Raw genomic sequence first — 14254 nt, forward strand, 5'->3', positions numbered from 1 at the left:
TTTCCCTATGTTCATTTGTTTAAAAGGCATTTAAAATGATACCTTGTGTTTTGTTTAGGAATAAAACTCATTGCTTAAGATATTTTCACTAAATTTTTGATCACTCAAAAGTTAAGAAATACAAGCTAGGGTTAAGACATATTAAGGTTCTGGTTTCTTCTAGATGATAAAAAAGTGAAGATTTTTGTTTTGAACTAGATAACTAATGTCCTCCTGGGGTTTCTGTTCTGATGTTCAGAAGACAGAATTTGCCATGGGAAAGCTGCATACTCCTGCATCACTTGACATGCTGTTTTTGCTTTAGAGAAGCCCTGTGTGGTCTGACTGGATGGTACAATGCAGCCTTGAGTGCTCCTTTGATGTTAATATATAGCCACATGACTTGTCATTTAAACTGAAAGATACAGGCATTTCCTTATTAAAGATGCAGTCATGCTATGACTTCATTCATGTGGGCATATTTGTTTAACTTAATGTTTCAATATTAATACACAGCCACACTTTATTTGAATTTATTTTGTGACATTACTAAACTAATCACATTAAATTAGAATGGAAAGAATAAGGTAACTGACTTCCCTTGTTTAAAGGGTAAATCAATATTCTTTTGTCGAGCAGACTTCATGGTGGCTATAGCTTACATCGCAAACTGCTCTCCAAGTTTTCCCAGTTACCAGAACAATAACAACCTGAATTTGGCCTGACCGGGAATACTCGGAAGCCAGGTATTTTAGCTTTCCTTAAACATCTCCTAATGATGTAGACACCACTGGTAGCAGTCACCAGACTCTCGGTGCTCACCATTCTTTGCTGAGATGACAGAACGCTGTCCCAGTCAGCATCTTGTTGAATGGTACTGACAAGCGTCGGCAGCTCCTCAGAGTGAGGTTTGTTGTGCATTATGGGGTGCAGAGGCAGATGGGAGGCCGGGTGTTGATCACTGCCCTCTTCCTTTTCCCTTGAGGTCAAATCCTGGGTCATTGTTTCCTCTCCATCCACTGTACAGGCAAATGGAGAGGTGGCTTGCTTGGAAGACATTCTTCTGCAGAAGAGAAACACCATGGATTAGAGGACCCTCAACAAACAAATTAGAAGCTACTGTATTTGACTAATGTGAGCAAAAATAAAATAAAGATTCTTGATACTGAGAGAAATCAGCAGTCTAAACTACAGACAAACAACTGTTAGCTTATCTGTTACCTTCCTCCTCTTTGCCCCTCCCCCTAACTGCTGCAAATCTGATCCTTAGCAGCTTTTGTGATGTACAATATACATATCTGTGTGCCCTTCTTCCAGGCTTCCCCAGTAGATTCTGAGTTCGCGTAAGGCGGTACTTGGGTTGGTGGTTAGCAATGACAAGAACGAGAGAGTGAGTAAACAGACTAATGAGCCACTCTGACGAATGACTTCAGAGAAAGAAGATCTAACTTTCTCACACAGCTGAAGGAAAAAATTAAGCCTATACAAAAAAATATAAACTGAATAAATAATTTGTCCTTAATACGCTAAGCAAACTGATCATCACTTCCTATCTTAAATCTTGACTATGAGTGCCAGACGGCACACCAATGACCTATCTGAAGCTTTTCTGAAGACCTCCCAGATGCATTAAGAATTACTTCTTAACTTTTAAGGGCCATGTTGACTGAATGGCTTCTAGTGTTAGATAAATCTTATAGCAACTTTGTGGCATTTGAGTTGAATTTCTGAAATAAGTATACCTCCGTTTCATGTCAGAAAGTATACACATGATTCGTAGCATTTACTATGAAAAAATAAAATGCCTACTATGCACACTAAAGGTTAAAAACTCTGTGGAAATCTTCACAAAGAACTGTCAAAGGACTGTGTCAAATCGTCAAAGGACTGTGTAGTGGGCTCTTCATTTTGTGCTTCAGATAAGATCACAAACCATGATGTCATACAAAATTACAAAGCTCTGAGAATATCACCTTAGAAAGATGAGTTTCTTAGTAAAGGGGTTAGTGATCAAACCACTAAAAGTTTACAAATTAGTGGAAGAAAACATTTTGCCCTAAAACTTCATGTTGGTATTTATTTATTGTATTCCTTTGGAGCTGCTGTGTAGTGGAAGGAGTACAATCGCCACCTTAATTGCTCTTTAACATTAATTGATTTCATACCATTTTTAAATGCACAAATCAGTTAACATAGGGAACCACATGAGCGTTTTTCAAATTAGCAAATCATTAACTTGCCTGTACTGTTTCTACAGACAAATAAATACTGATTAAAGGGTCTAGAAATCTGAGATTAACAGTTAAATTTACAAATCTGTCACATGCTTTCATGAATATTGCAGTGAAGGAAATATCAAGTGCAAGGAAAAATAATTAAGTTAATTCCAATTTAAACAGTAGTTTTTATGTAGCAGCCCATGTTTCACATAGGATTTAACAGCTAATGCTAAATTTCTCACAATTAATGAGGGGGCTCAGAGTTAGTATCCTACAGTGAAAAACATTAATAGAAGATCAGCTAAACTAATTATGCATAGTTCTAAATAAAAGTATTACGGGCTTTTGAAGTGCTTTGAAACATATTAAAATGCTGATGCCTACTTATAATAATCATTGTACAAATACCAAAACTTTCACCTATTTAGATGAGACTGGAAAATAGAATAGGGACAGTGAGCAGACGAGTGGCTAGCTCTATTTCCCCTAAAAAGAGAGAAACTGAATGTTCTAAAGAGCACCGTTTCAAAGGCTCTGACACGTTCTCGAGTGACTCCTGTTGGTGCTAACAAATGGACAAATACACACACACACACAGAGAATCAAAGCCAACAGATGAGCCTCCATACTGAGAGTCACTACTGAACTTAGTGTGACTAAGTGGCCCCAGAAATGCCAGTGCAAAACCAGGCAATTCTAACTGTCCTGTAAGTTATCACGCATCGGTCAGAGGCAGCAAGAGTGTTTGCATTGTTCCGATGATGGGAAGTTAGCCCTAATGTAATCACACACGTTAAAAATGGATGAATGAGTTGACTGCCACCTTTTAGAAACAGTTCAATACAAGTAAAGAAAAAAGTCATAATCCAAAACTCAAAGTGACTTCACAACAAGTCTCATTCAGTTCTCCCAACAAGCAGCCTCTTATTATAAAGTAATTTGGTGCCTTCCAGTAGCAGTATCTGTGACTATCGCTTTAGTATAAATTAATCATGACACAAAATGCAAAATGTAAACAGTCTCTTAAGAATCATTTTGACAACAGACTATACTGGTTAACAATGGTGTACGATCCTCATTAAACAACCCTGCAGCTGTAAAAATAGACTCAATCTGTCCAAAGCTATGAGTTGACTTTAAAGGCTGGTTGGTGAGTGTTTTTCTTAAGGAAGGCTGGGCCCTCAGTCTTAATCAGCCAATAAATTATTTCCTGCAATTACATTAAATAGAAAATTATCTTCAAATGGGGAGTGTTAATTGAAAATCAAAATTCAGAGGGAAGTTTAGAAATTACACGCTGAATACAATTAGTGGGGAAAGTCTTCACCTCTCCTTCATCGGCAGGCTTCTGGTGAGCCCTCCAGTGACCCATCAGAAGTCTATTTACAGTGGCACACAAGCTGTCTTTTATTTTACACCCACAAACACAAATGTGTATCAAGGTTGCAAATACCAGCTCGGCTGCCAATGTATTAAAGCTGACTGTTCATCCTCAGCTCCCACCAGAACCAGGCAGAGCCGTGGGGAGGTCGGAGAAGCAGGAAGGCACACATGGCTCCCAAGTCCATCCCTTGGTAAGAAGGTCACCATGCTGTGGTCTAAGAGCTCTTCTCAGACCATACTTCTCATCCTTCTCCGTGTTTGTTTATTAGCACTCCGAGCTATGTTGTCCACAGAGGAAAAGAAGACTCTTGCTCTCAACCGTTCTCAACAGTAGCAATTGTTGTGTTGTATTAGTGTAGGACAATGGTTCTCAACATTCCTAATGCAATTTAATACCGTGCCTCATGCTGTGGTGACCCTAACCATAAAATTATTTCATTAATACTTCATAACTATAATGTTGCTACTGTTATGAATTGTTATGTAAATATCTGATATGCTGGATATTTGGTATATGCTACCCAAAGGGCTTGTGACCCACAGGTTGAGAGCCACTCTCCTAGGTGGTAGTTGTTTGGTTTTTATATGAATGTACACACAACTTATTTTTAATGCATAGCTTTTTTAATTGTTATATTCGTGTCAGTGCATGTGCATGTGTGTGCACGTGCACATGTGAAGGCCAGAACACAACTTGCAGGAGCAGGCTCTCTCCTTCCACTATGTAGGTCCTAGAGACTAAAGTCAGGCTGTCACTCTTAGCTGAAACTGCCTTTATCTGCAGAGCCATCTTGCTGTCACAGAGTTTATTAAATAAGTCATAGATTTACAACTGGATCAGGTTTAGTAATTTTACACATAAATTGTTATACTATCTTTCAATTTAACTGATTATGTCCTCATTCATTTCTTTCTTTAATATTACCCTTTCTTATTGTTTGTTTTTAATATGGGGGTAGGGGAGGCATCAGAAATGCAAGCGGCCACTTGACAGGTAATGCATGTGGAGCCCAGAGAACAACTTTCAGGAGTGTGTTCTGGGAATTGAACTCCTGTCAGGTTTGCACAGCAAGCACTAGTAAGTAACCTCACCTTGGCACTCCTCCAGGCCCTGGCAGTCCTCCACACCTTCCTCCTACTCTAGGAAGACAGACACTCGACTGTGGCGATACCCTTGCTCCCACCACTCTACCCAAGTCACCTGCTTTAGAAATCCATGAGTCAAACGCACCTTGTCGATTATAGTTTTTCAGCTTTGTGCAGAATTCTCACACTTGTTTTGAATATTCTATATACTATCCATTACAACAGTGTTCCCATACACTCCACCCCTGTACATTAGGTAGTACCTTACCTAGCTACATCCCACACAACTAATGAGCAACGAAAAATCAAAATTCTTTCGAAAATGGTCAATCTCGATGTGACTTTACTTTGTTTTATTTTTGCTCTATTATAACTTAAAAATCATTCGAATGAATTGTTTTTTAATTTGTATTAAAAAAATCTCCCTAGTTAAAGCCCCTGAGAACAGGGGTTTACAATGGAAGTGCTGACACAACCCTACTAAAGCAGCGCAAATGTTGCCGCTATAATACACAAAATCAACTTCTATTATTCTCAACTCTCCTCGCTCATGGGATTTTTCTTTGCTGTGCTCCCAGCCAAACTGCTGAAGCATGAAAAATTTAAATGCAATCAAATGTGCCCAATTCTACTTTACTAGAACAAGTGTCTACAGTGCTACAATCTTAAAAGGAAATGCAACAGATTTGTTTGGTGTTTTTTTTTAACTGTTTATTTATAATACAGTGCATTGGAGATCAAATAAAAGAGGAAATTACACTCACATGGTACCAGTGTATTGACTACACAGAGCACATTATAATCAGAGAGGAAAACTACATTGTCAACTTATCACACTGGTTAAACAAGATGGTTTTCTGGGGCATAGCTATTATCAAGGAAAACCTCCAGAAAGAATGGTATTGTATGTCTTGGGACATGTAAAACTCAGTTCCCATCATATGTTCCCTGCATTTGAACTGTCTCTCTGCCAACAGATCAGGTGAAAGCCCTCAGATGCTGGACCATTGGGCAAACCTTCCAGCTTAAGATTTGTGGTTATGAGATTGATGGAAAGGATGGTCCTTAATCAATAATGTTCTCCAGGATGGAAGCAGGACCACCTCTATCCCAACGAAGTGCGAACAGTCCACCTCGAGCCCTGATGTACTGGTGCAAATGCTCAGGTCACTGCCAAGTAACCCAGGGGTAAATGTGCGCTGTGTTCTTGAACGAGGAAGGTGAGGTGGTCTGGGCTTTGTGAAGGGATGCTAGTGGTGGGCATTCACGTGCTAAAGCCTCTGCAGAAAAGTGGTTTACAGACCTTTCCAATATGATGCACAGAACTATTTTCTAATATCTCATTATTTTTATTTATTATCAAATAACACTCAACTTTTTAAGTATGTTACACTTATTCAAAAGAATTTGGTGCCCACACATAAACATGTGGTAATAATGAAAGAAGAGGCTATGCATTTGAAAGAGAGCAAGGAGGGGCACATGGGAGAGCTTGGAAGGAGGAAAGGGAGGAGGAAATGATGTAATTATATTATAATCTCAAAAATAAAAGAATTAATAAAAACTAAAAGTACAAAAGAAATGCTGTTCTGACATAAAGCAGCACTTTAACAGCTCACCTACTTATAAGGAAATGTTACGTTCAGCCCAACGCTTACATTTATTCTTTGAAGCTCAGCATAGACTCATCTCAGACAATTCAGTGTTACTTGAACACTACCCTTGATCTGATTCTGAGAAATAAACTCGTTCCCGCCCCCCCCCCCCCAAAAATATAGCACAGTGCCTCTCATTCTAAGGAGCGTGAGTAACAGATACATTCAGCTGCCAAAATGCACAATGCCCAGGAACCCTCACAAAGGATTCCAGTTCACCCAGGCCAGGGCAAAGAATGACTTCCAAGCCTTTGTCCTGTGCCTCCAATTCCCACGTTCAGGGATTGAAAGGGTTGCAAGGAAAAGCCTAACTTTAGACTTTCACGTGAAGAGAGTTCTGAGGGCTGGAGAGATGGCCCGTTTGGTAAAGAACACCTGTTGCTCTTACAGAGGACTTGGGTTCAAATCCCATCACTTCTATGGTAGCTAAATACCCTCTATAACTCTAGTTCCAGTTCTAGTTCTGACATATTAGGTCATTAGGCATGGTACAAAGATGCACACACAAGCAAACACCATATAGACATAAAATAGATCTTACAATGAAGACACCTCTTATAGGACACACACACACACACACAAACACACACACGCACACAGGAGAGGCCGTCTTTGCTGTCTGGGTCTCTGAGTTCTTTGAAGCCACAATCTCATGTCCTCTCCACTCTACCTCCAAATACCTGTAGGCTTTTACCAGTTTTTCTTTCCTTGTCCATGTCTTAATGAGCAGCTAAGAGAATGCAAGGGTAGTGCTATCAGAGCTACTGGAAAACGTAGAAGCCTATCTTCCTTCTAGCATTTCAGCCCCTCTTTCGGAGTTTATATAGAACCACCAAGATGTCATGCCTCACTGTTAGAAAACTCACTGATCTGAGCAAGTTGTCAAGTTAAGAGATGAGGCAAATGAAATACACCTAACCTGTGCCTAAGAAGGGGCTTAAACTAATGCCTTGATTTTTCTAAGGCTTCTAATTTTTAATACTGATGCTCCAAAATTGTCACCAAAGGCCCTCTGAGGTTCTCACAGAACAGGAACTACCTGGAACAGATTCCTCTCAAGTCATCAAAGTCTGTGTTTCTCTGGAGCCTATATTTAGCTGACAATGTTGCTGTCACTTTATATAGCTTAAGACTGTTCTTTGGACTAGAGCTCATATGTCTTGGAATGCTTTGACTCATGAATTGTTTCTCCTGATAATGTTACATCACGTAACCACCTCTGTCTAATTGGTCAGTATCTGCTAGAAGGCACAGGCATCCTGACCAACGGCTGGCCTCTAATTGACTGCCTATGGAAAACCTAAAATTATCACATTTGTCCTTGTGTATCCAGTTTCTTCCTAGGATCAAAACAACTTGATATCATGGAACCACTACACTTTTTGCTTCATAGAAGCAATACTGAATTTTCTCACAGTAGCTGTTGGGAGTTTTGCTCTGTAAAGCCACTACCAGAGATTATAAATAAAACCAGTGGCTTGACAGTCAGATCAAAACTGAACAATGGCTACTATAAATACACACCCTAACTCAGAGGGTTTTAATCAAGCTCAGCCACTGTTCAGCTCAACTGAAAGACCTCTTCGTGGTTTTCATGAGAGGAGACTGTCTAAAATAACAGCATAATGAATTTATTTCCACGTGTTCACTTAGAATATCCTCTTCACACGGGATGAAAAGCTTTATTTTTTCAAGGAGCATACCCACCAGGCTGAAACTGATCCATTAATAGAGTTTCTGACTATGGGACATCTCATCTGCTTCTTTCATTTAAAAATAAATAAATTACAGACCAGAGCCATATCCTCCCAAACAGAAAGTGTAGGAAGCGATCCATGGACATTCTTCCATTCTTCCTCTATTGTCAGTCACTCTTTGACTAACATTTTCAGAAAAGGAGAGCGTGAGATGAAAACTTGATACCACTGAGGTTGTTCCCAATATTAAATCTCAAGCATAGCTATGCTCGACAAAATTATGTGAAGAAGCTGATGTTCTAGGTTCCCCTCAGTGACATAAAGCTCTGGGGTAATTCTCTCTCATAAGAACAAATCAGGGGCTGGGGATTTAGCTCAGTGGTAGAGCGCTTACCTAGGAAGCGCAAGGCCCTGGGTTCAGTCCTCAGCTCTGAAAAAAAGAACCAAAAAGAAAAAAAAAAGAACAAATCAGATGCATTTTAGACTCCTATCAGAGAAGGATGGGAAAGTGGAGATGGAGGGGAGAAGAAAGGGGGAGGATGTGAAGGAAAGGAAAAGAGGGGAGCAGTGGTGGGAGGAGCAGAAGAAGGGGGAAGAAGCGTGGCTCTGCAGTCCATTTCAGTTTGCCTACTTAATGGAAACCTCATTGCATAGCCCTGGAAACTGTCTCCAGCCGGAGAAGCACTTCTGACTTAGCAAAGGTTATGCAAGCATCAAAGCAGTTAAATATAGGTGCCAAACGCTTCACCAGGAGCTCTCAGTTCTGGGAGTTACTGTTACCTGACAGCTCAGTGAATATAAAATTACTTGTTTCTCCAATTGAAGACAATCAAATTGTCACCTTCCATTGTAATAATGCACAACTAGTGATCAGCAAAGTGCAAACATAATTACCACAAAGAAAACAAAAAATCAACTCTAAATCTCTCTACAGAGTAAACACACCTATCTGGCTCCCCCAAAAGGGGTGCATTTTAATCCTGCATGTATGACGAAAGCTCTCTGTTATTTATCAGTAAGATTTATTAGTCTTACATCAAATAAAAATGGAAAACAACTAGAAAGACCAATTTATAGAAAATGAACCCAAGTATGAATAGGAGCCCCACAGCCTTGCTGGCATGGTACAATGGCCTATAGGTGACATCACGGTGGCTTATCTTTTTCACACTCAGCAGTATGTCCATCACAAAATAACCTAACCTCTAGAGAGTTCCTTCTCGCCAAGAATCCACCACAGAAATGGGAAAGAACAGAATTTAAACTCGTTAGGTTTTGACTTAACTTTTCCTTAAAAGAGAAGGAAAGTGTATGTTTTATTTTTGTCCTTTAAATTGGCCTAAGTTTTTGACATTGGAAACTCATCTTTCAAAATTGATTATTTCTAATCCAAATTTAGAAATAGCCATGAATAGAATACATTTCTGCAATTGTTTTTGAGACCTTCAGCATCTGAAATTCTTACCCAAATCTGGTACCCAAATTGATTCACTCTCCTGGGGACCTTGATAACTCCAAACTAGTTTGGCTTTAAAGCTATGAACATTTGACCTTGTTCTTCCACACATTGAAGATGCCATAGTTCAAGTGAAACTATTATCATTAGCATCCTGACACATAAAAAGGAAACCTGTCACGTAAAAGCTTATGTTCTTTTATGTCTAACTCAAAATTTAAAAGCTCAGATTCATATCATTCCGTCCAAAATGGATGGATGGATAGATAGATAGATAGATAGATAGATAGATAGATAGATAGATAAGTAAATAAATAACTTTCCCCATGCACTCCCAACCTGAAGGCCTTCTTTTCTCCCATCAGTAGTATCCTTCCTTTACTAGAAAGGTACATAATTTGCTAAAGCCTGATACTCCACTTTTGCCTCTCACCTCTGTTTCTAAAAGGTATCACTTCTAATCATTTAATCCACAAGGAGCTAGGTTTAGCAGGGGAGCAGAAAAGTCCCACACCAGGCAAAGAGAAACAAACTGGGCACCATCAGCAGCTCTGGATCCCCTGAGCCAGCTGGCATACAAACCAGAGGCTGTCAATCTGGTGTCCTGCTTCTATCTGGACACTTTCTTGAGACCAGGCTCCTTTGCACCCCACTCTCTCCACTCCGTATCATCAGGGAAGAGTAAGAAAGACACAGATGCTCGCCCACACAGGCTCAGAAACTCTAAGTGGGGAGAGCTAGAACAGAAGTCAGGGCTCTGGGGCAAGCTCAACTGTGTGATCTATGATACATTTCCCATCATCTAGTGAAAACATCATTTTCCTCAATCTTACAATTTTTAAGTAATATAACAAACTTTTTTCCTTCTAAGAGATCCTACATGTGACCTTACAGAGTGACAACCTCCTACCTGAGAGAATGTAATCACGAGTGTTGAACCTCAGTGATGGCTAATTTAAGCCATTTCTGAAATTATACACCCACATGGTATTTCTTACAATACGGAGATAATAAGGAATGTTGAGAAAAAAGGTATGCTTTGTCAGAGAAATCCTTTCAAGGCCCCAGTAGAGAGTGTCACAAACTTGTGTTAAGTAAAGGAAAGAGGCGTCATGCCAGGGTTTTTATTCTATGTGACCCAGAGACAGATTCACACCTGCCCTGCTCATCGCTGGCTCCTTAGTGCCTGACCCATGCACCATATCTCACAGCTGTTCAATAGTTCTGGAAAGAAAGGCAGAGGGAAAATAGCCAATAGATCACTCTTTTTTACCTAAGAGAACAGACACAAACCACTCACATGCCCAGGCTGCCACCCTCAGCTCTATTCTGTTGCTATACTCTTGAACAAGCATCTTTCTGCTTTATTTCTAAATTCCCTGATTATTTTGTCTTCTCCCAACATTGAGCTGTCTTCCTCCATGAAGGGCCCCAAACAACCACAAGGTGCTAACATGAAGATACGCTTTGCAGTGCCATAGCAATGAAACTTAAAACTAAATTCATCAGACTTTCCTCAGCACCTTCCCTTGTTTACACAGATGCAGAAGAGTCCCAGAAGCATCATGGCTGCTCATTGTTAGCCTGCCTCTGCTGTGTCAAGCCTCCCTGCTCGTGTCTCTCAGGCTTTCCCTGCACACCATAACAATCACCTCAGGACAGGGTTAATCTATACATCTGGCTCAAACTCCAGCAACCTACCCTAAACTGGCTTACCTCTTTCAAGTCCCTCTTCTTTCAGATGAATTGCTGCCATTCTGTCTCCCCCCACTATTCTGATCAAAACACATCAGTAGCTCTTCCCAGGAGACACCATGAAATCTAAACTCCTCACCCAGGCGTTCAAGGCCCTGCACCCAGACCCGTCCAACTTTCCTAAGCCTTTCTGGGCTGCACCTTCCCCCTCTGCTCTGCGTACACTGGTACCCTCAAGCTTCGCTCACTCTTGCTGTGATGGTCTACCTGGCCTTGTCACTTCTCTGACCTTTGTGGAACTAGTTGGGACTATCCCTGGGACTGTGGGCTTAACTCTCAGGAAGTGATCTAAGGAAGTCATTCTCACAACATTTATTCAATGTTTCATGCATACAACATTTTTTCTAATGAAAGAATGATAGACTATAAACAATTGTATAAATTGTCCCAACAAGATTATGAGTTTCCAAGAAAAATAACAAAACTCCATGTTTCTCTGAATCCCACGGTACCAACCTAGCACAATATTTGGTGTAAAGGTAACATTGGAAAATATTACCCAGTTGTTTAAATGCCATTAAATAAGTAAAGAGAAACTGGTAGGATATAACTAACCAGAAAATAGCAGCCATGCTAGAAGATTTAAAATGAAGCTTCCAAACTTCCATACTCGATTAAATATCTCCTCTTTACACACGCCCTGGCCCATTAAATTCATTTTGAATTTTAAACATAACTGCAATTAAAAATACAAATCAAACATCAATTTATGTTTCCAGAAACATTAAAAGGATGGACAAATGAGATAGTAAATGGATAGATGATGGTTAGACAGATGGACATTGAAGCAATCACTAAAAGCTTAGAAAGTCCCTATCCTGTGCTCTGTGCTACTATACATACAGTGTGAGCTCATGTTCTCAGACAATAGGATTTGGGTGACATCACTGTCCTGTTTAATGATAAGAAAACCAAAGAATAAAACTGCTTATTCAAAACGTAAAATAAAATGTAAGGCCAAGTGAGATGACACATGTCCTTAATCCTAGCACTCGGGAGGCAGAGTCAGGAGCCTTTTTTTTTTTTGGTCAAAGCTTTCTCAGTCTGCATAGTAACTATGAGGCCAGCCAGGACTGCAGAGCAAAAGCCATGTCTCACAAGACAAAGAGAAAATGAAAGAGCGCTCTCCAGAAGGGCATAGCAAGCAAACAGAGGACAGAGTGTGACAGCTGACAGTCTAACTCCTAGGCAGATTCTACCAGGGCTAAAGATTTTTGAAATATAAATTATTAACTATTTACAATTATCACATGAATCCTTCCTTACTAATATAGTCTCTCCATATAGACTATCACTATGAGTATTTTCTCTCTCTCTTTCTCTCTCTCTCTCTCTCTCTCTCTCTCTCTCTCTCTCTCTCTCTCTCTCTCTGTGTGTGTGTATTCTAAATGCTCACTTAAACTTCAATCTATTCTTTTTTGTTTTCTTTCAGGCCTGAAGCATAGCCCGACAGCAGAAAACTGTCCTAGACCTGGGTTTGATCCCTAGCACTTCAAAAACAAACAAGATAATTTCTAATCCTAGAGTTGGAGGTATTTGATTACTAGATAACTGTTGCAAGAAGGGGTAGAGATAGACAGGCAAAGAGAGATAAAAAGGAGAAGGAGAAAGAAGATGAAGGGAAAGAAGAGGAGTGCTGTGGTAGTTTGAATAAGAATGGCCTCCACAGGCTCATATATTTGAATGTTTAGACAAAGTTAGTACAATTGTGTGGGAAGGATTAGGAGTTGCGGCCTTATTAGAGGAGACATTGCACTGTGGGGTGGGCTTAAGTCATTCCCAGTTAACTCTTCCTCTCTGATTCGTGGTTGTTGTCTCAACATGTAAACTCTTAACTACTGCTCCAGCACCAATGCCTTCTGCCTGTTACCACTCTCCCTGCCATGGTGGTCTTGAACTCTAACTCTCTGGAACATGAGCCCCAAACTAAATACTTTCTTTTATAAGTTGCCTCAGTTTTAGTGATTTGTCTGGGCAATAGAAAACAACTAAGATAAGTAGGAAGAAGAGGAAGGGAAAGCAAGAGGAGAAAGAGAAGGAAGGAGAGGAGGTTGATGAACAGGCCACCTGACTCTCATTCCAGGTACCTTGACCCAAAATCAGTTAAGCAAGTAACTACAGCTTTTAGTACAGGAGGCTGGGAGGTGTGCTGTAGTGTTGTTTCTTAATGTAAACCTCCTCTTCTAGTTTGCATTTTCTGGCAAGCATTGCTGACCCACATATAACTATGTCCTTAAACAATCAATAGTGAAATACAAGGATATCTCTGCTCATTCATATCTAGGTTTAGAGGAGGATGAGATTCAATTTCTACTCACCAGCTCTGACCACAGAAGCTACTCTGGACACAGGTCAGAGCTGGAAGCATTTCAAAAGATATGACTCCTACTGCTGTACCAGCTACAAAAGCAGGGATCAGGACAGCCTAGGGGCCAGGGGGAAGGAGACAGGAGCTCCAGCAATATTCATTCAGACACAACTGTCTCCGCTGATCCCAAGGAGGGCATAGGAACTCAAACAACCTCCTAAAACATTACTGTACATGACATTGCATATGCCCTAACTTCTAGGGAAAGAGGCAGAAAACCTTCAAACACAATGGCATAAATTTTTCTAAACTGTCACTGTCTGTAGAAACTAAAGAAAGATTTTACCAGCAATACAGATTTCCACATTTTTAATATGCACAAAATAGTCTGCTTTTGCAGATAACCGAAGTGCCACTACCTTGTGTTTTCCCCTCCATACCTCGGCAACTCTCTACCTTCCTTATAGCTATTTGCTGTAAATTTCTCACTTGCATTTGCTGGTTACATATTATCATAAACAGCTCCAGGAGAACATGAGAATCCAATTGTTTCCATGAATCACTGCACAGAATTGTTTTGCTTATCATTATGAAAGTCAAATGTGGCTGCCCACAGCTTTGCATATTAAGAGACTCTTTACTGAGTGTCTAACTGCATCTACCAAGCTAAGAACCTCTGGCTTTCCCAAGCTCAAGTGTTCACTGTAAGAAAGAAG

General features: G+C 40.1%; 1 protein-coding gene across 30 annotated transcripts in view; it reads right to left on the reverse strand.

The window, feature by feature from the left end:
* Positions 1 to 14254, reverse strand: part of Sox6 (SRY-box transcription factor 6) — a 611566-nt gene that overhangs the window by 310012 nt on the left and 287300 nt on the right. For 25 of the 30 annotated variants that reach the window (XM_039106334.2, XM_063285244.1, XM_039106327.2 and 22 more), the window contains one exon: positions 802 to 1042. In XM_039106334.2, the coding sequence (XP_038962262.1) occupies positions 802 to 1038 (237 nt within the window). In that variant the 5' untranslated portion in view covers positions 1039 to 1042. Of the gene's footprint in view, positions 1 to 801; positions 1043 to 8413; positions 8450 to 14254 lie in introns of all 30 variants that reach the window. The other 5 variants (XM_063285274.1, XM_063285282.1, XM_063285278.1 and 2 more) reach the window with 1 other exon arrangement.

Source organism: Rattus norvegicus, chromosome 1, assembly GCF_036323735.1.
Source record: "Rattus norvegicus strain BN/NHsdMcwi chromosome 1, GRCr8, whole genome shotgun sequence".
NCBI lineage: Eukaryota > Metazoa > Chordata > Mammalia > Rodentia > Muridae > Rattus > Rattus norvegicus.